Source organism: Contarinia nasturtii, unplaced genomic scaffold (assembly GCF_009176525.2).
Source record: "Contarinia nasturtii isolate CC-2019 unplaced genomic scaffold, AAFC_CNas_1.1 Cnas_scaffold_3017, whole genome shotgun sequence".
NCBI classification, from domain to species: Eukaryota; Metazoa; Arthropoda; class Insecta; order Diptera; family Cecidomyiidae; genus Contarinia; species Contarinia nasturtii.
Window position 1 is genome coordinate 1 of NW_022200333.1, and position 2,363 is coordinate 2,363.

Sequence of the window (2,363 nt, forward strand, 5' to 3'; positions counted from 1 at the left end):
TATACGTTTTTTGACTGGCACATCAACTACTTCTATTTTACGTTTCATCTTAATCGAAAATGTTAGGCCTTCTTGCTTGATGTCAACATGCAAATTTTCTCCTATTGATGACGTTGCAGTACATGTTATTCTTGGTAAACGAACGCAACATGTTTTCAGATTTTTCTGAAGTGTTAAAAAAGAATTTGAAATAAACAATTTTTTTTTAATTAAAACGAATGATTGCTTACGATAATTGGTGGTAAGTCGACTGATGAACTCCTACGTCTCTTTGTTGGTTGCATGGTATCGGTTTCTTCATCATCTACAATTTGTGGATCATTTTCATCGCCGAAATCACTCTCGTTGTCACGTTGAGTAATGTTTGTAGTCGTCCTGTATTTATTATAACATTAATAAATTTCAAAGCGTCTTGTTTTCATGAATATCTGTTTCATCTCACCTATTATTTACGGTTACCACCTCATTCAAAAAAGACATGAGCTCATTGCGTCGAATTTTCATTTGAGCAGCACTTCCGGTTCCCAGCTTTTTTTCCTTTATTGCGATTATACGAATCTCTGATATTTATCCAACGCTTCTAACAGTCGAATCCTTATAAACAAGGACATTCAGTATATAAAAACTCAATGAAAGCATTGTAAAAGTTGAAAATTACCTGATTTTTCGATCGTTTTGCCAAATTCTCCAAATAAGTGGTCGCGGTATGTTCTGCTTTTATAGTTTGCATCTTTTGGATTGTATATTGCTGGGTTTAATTTAACATATTCAATTAGCCTCTCTTCATTCTCAAGAGAGAATTCCAGGCGCACATATGGTCGCTTTGTATTTGTTGTTGTTGTAGATGTAGATGGTTCCATTTGGTTGGTCATGTCTAAAATTATATTTTTGATTCACATTTTTATATGCTATCAATTATAAATTACGTGAAATATTACCGCGTTTTTATATATGTATGAATGTGTAATTATAATCTAAATGAATCATGCTGCCATGACACGGCACCAACTGAATTGAAATAATCCTTAAATTTATCTCTTATTTGATACTTTAATTCTTCTCCCGAATCACCTTCGTCTTCATTATGTTCAGAGAGCGGAACCAACTCATTTGGATCAGATTCTAAACAGACGTCAGCCAGTGATCCCTTCTCATCTATCATTAAATTGTGTAAAATACATGCAACCGTCACTAAATCCTCTACAACACTTATTTTTAAATGAATTGGAGTGAAAAAAATTCGGAAAATTTGCGAAACTATGCCAAAGGCATTTTCAACAATTCGTCGGGCCCTAGACAGTCTATAATTGAAGATAGATTTGTGTCGATTAATTGAACTTTGATTGCGAGGATACGGCTTCACTAAATTTTCCAGAAGTGGGAACGCTTCGTCACCAAGAAAGACATATGGAGCCACTACATCACTACCTGGTAGCATCGTTGCCTGAGGTGAATCGAAAACTTTATTTTGTATAGCTCGACCAAGCGCGCACTTTGAAAATATGCCTAATGAGATGAAATGCATAATATGCAGGTAATATGTCGAAAATCTCAATGTGCAATTTATGGTTTACCTGCGTCACCCTCACGTCCGTAGCTTCCTACATCTATCGCTATGAATTTATACGTTGGGCCAACGAGAGCGAATAAAACTATCGAAAAAAAATCTTTATAATTATAATACAACGATCCAGTTTTACTTGGACATCTGATGCGAATATGCTTTCCGTCTAAACAACCCATGACATTCGGAAAATTCCATTTCTTGCCAAATTCAATAGCATTAGATGAAAAATCATCCTTGGTTGGATGTGGTAGTGCGTAAAACATGTGTCTTTTAATTGCCAAAATCACTTCTTTTATAACTTTACCAATCCAAGAACTTGAAATTCTGAATGAAAATGACAGCATTGAAGTGTAATTTTATCAAATAAGTGTAGGGGAACTCAATGTCATTACAAAAAGGATACCTGAGCGTCACACAAAGTTTTTGCTCAGCACATATTGGAATTCTATTTCTGTTGGTCGGATTAAAATCTTTTCGCGAGTGAATCGTCTTTTGGGTGATAACAATTCAACAAGTAGAGCATAATCTTCTTCATCGTCTTCAAGAAAAAAATGCTGTATCAAAAGTTCCCGATAGTTCATATAACTACAATTCATACATATTTAACAAAGCAATGTAATTTTTCCACAATACAATTTGCCAGTTATAAAAATATGGTGATTTCCCATCTTACCTGAGTAATTAAGTTTCCTTTACTTCAACAATTAATCTTCTAATTGGTATATCTTCAGAACGCGAATGATAATTGCACAGTCTCTAGTCTTTGTCCTACACCATATGAAAATGATCACACTCT

The 2,363-nt window shown here is 34.4% G+C and overlaps 1 protein-coding gene across 2 annotated transcripts; it reads right to left on the reverse strand.

Annotated features, from left to right (window-relative positions):
- Nucleotides 1-230: 230 nt before the first annotated feature.
- On the reverse strand, nt 231-1,923 carry LOC116349641. 2 transcript variants are annotated; one of them, XM_031781177.1, is made up of 5 exons: nt 1,575-1,920; nt 1,072-1,506; nt 659-874; nt 443-594; nt 231-375 (listed from the first exon to the last, which is right to left on the reverse strand). In XM_031781177.1, the coding sequence occupies exons 1-4, from the start codon at nt 1,909-1,911 to the stop codon at nt 581-583; spliced, it is 1,002 nt and encodes a 333-aa protein (XP_031637037.1). In that variant the 5' UTR covers nt 1,912-1,920; the 3' UTR covers nt 231-375; nt 443-580. The 2 variants fall into 2 exon arrangements, with proteins under 2 accessions (XP_031637037.1, XP_031637038.1); XM_031781178.1 differs by lacking the exons at nt 231-375; nt 443-594 and having other exon boundaries at nt 756-874; nt 939-1,506; nt 1,575-1,923.
- Nucleotides 1,924-2,363: the final 440 nt, after the last annotated feature.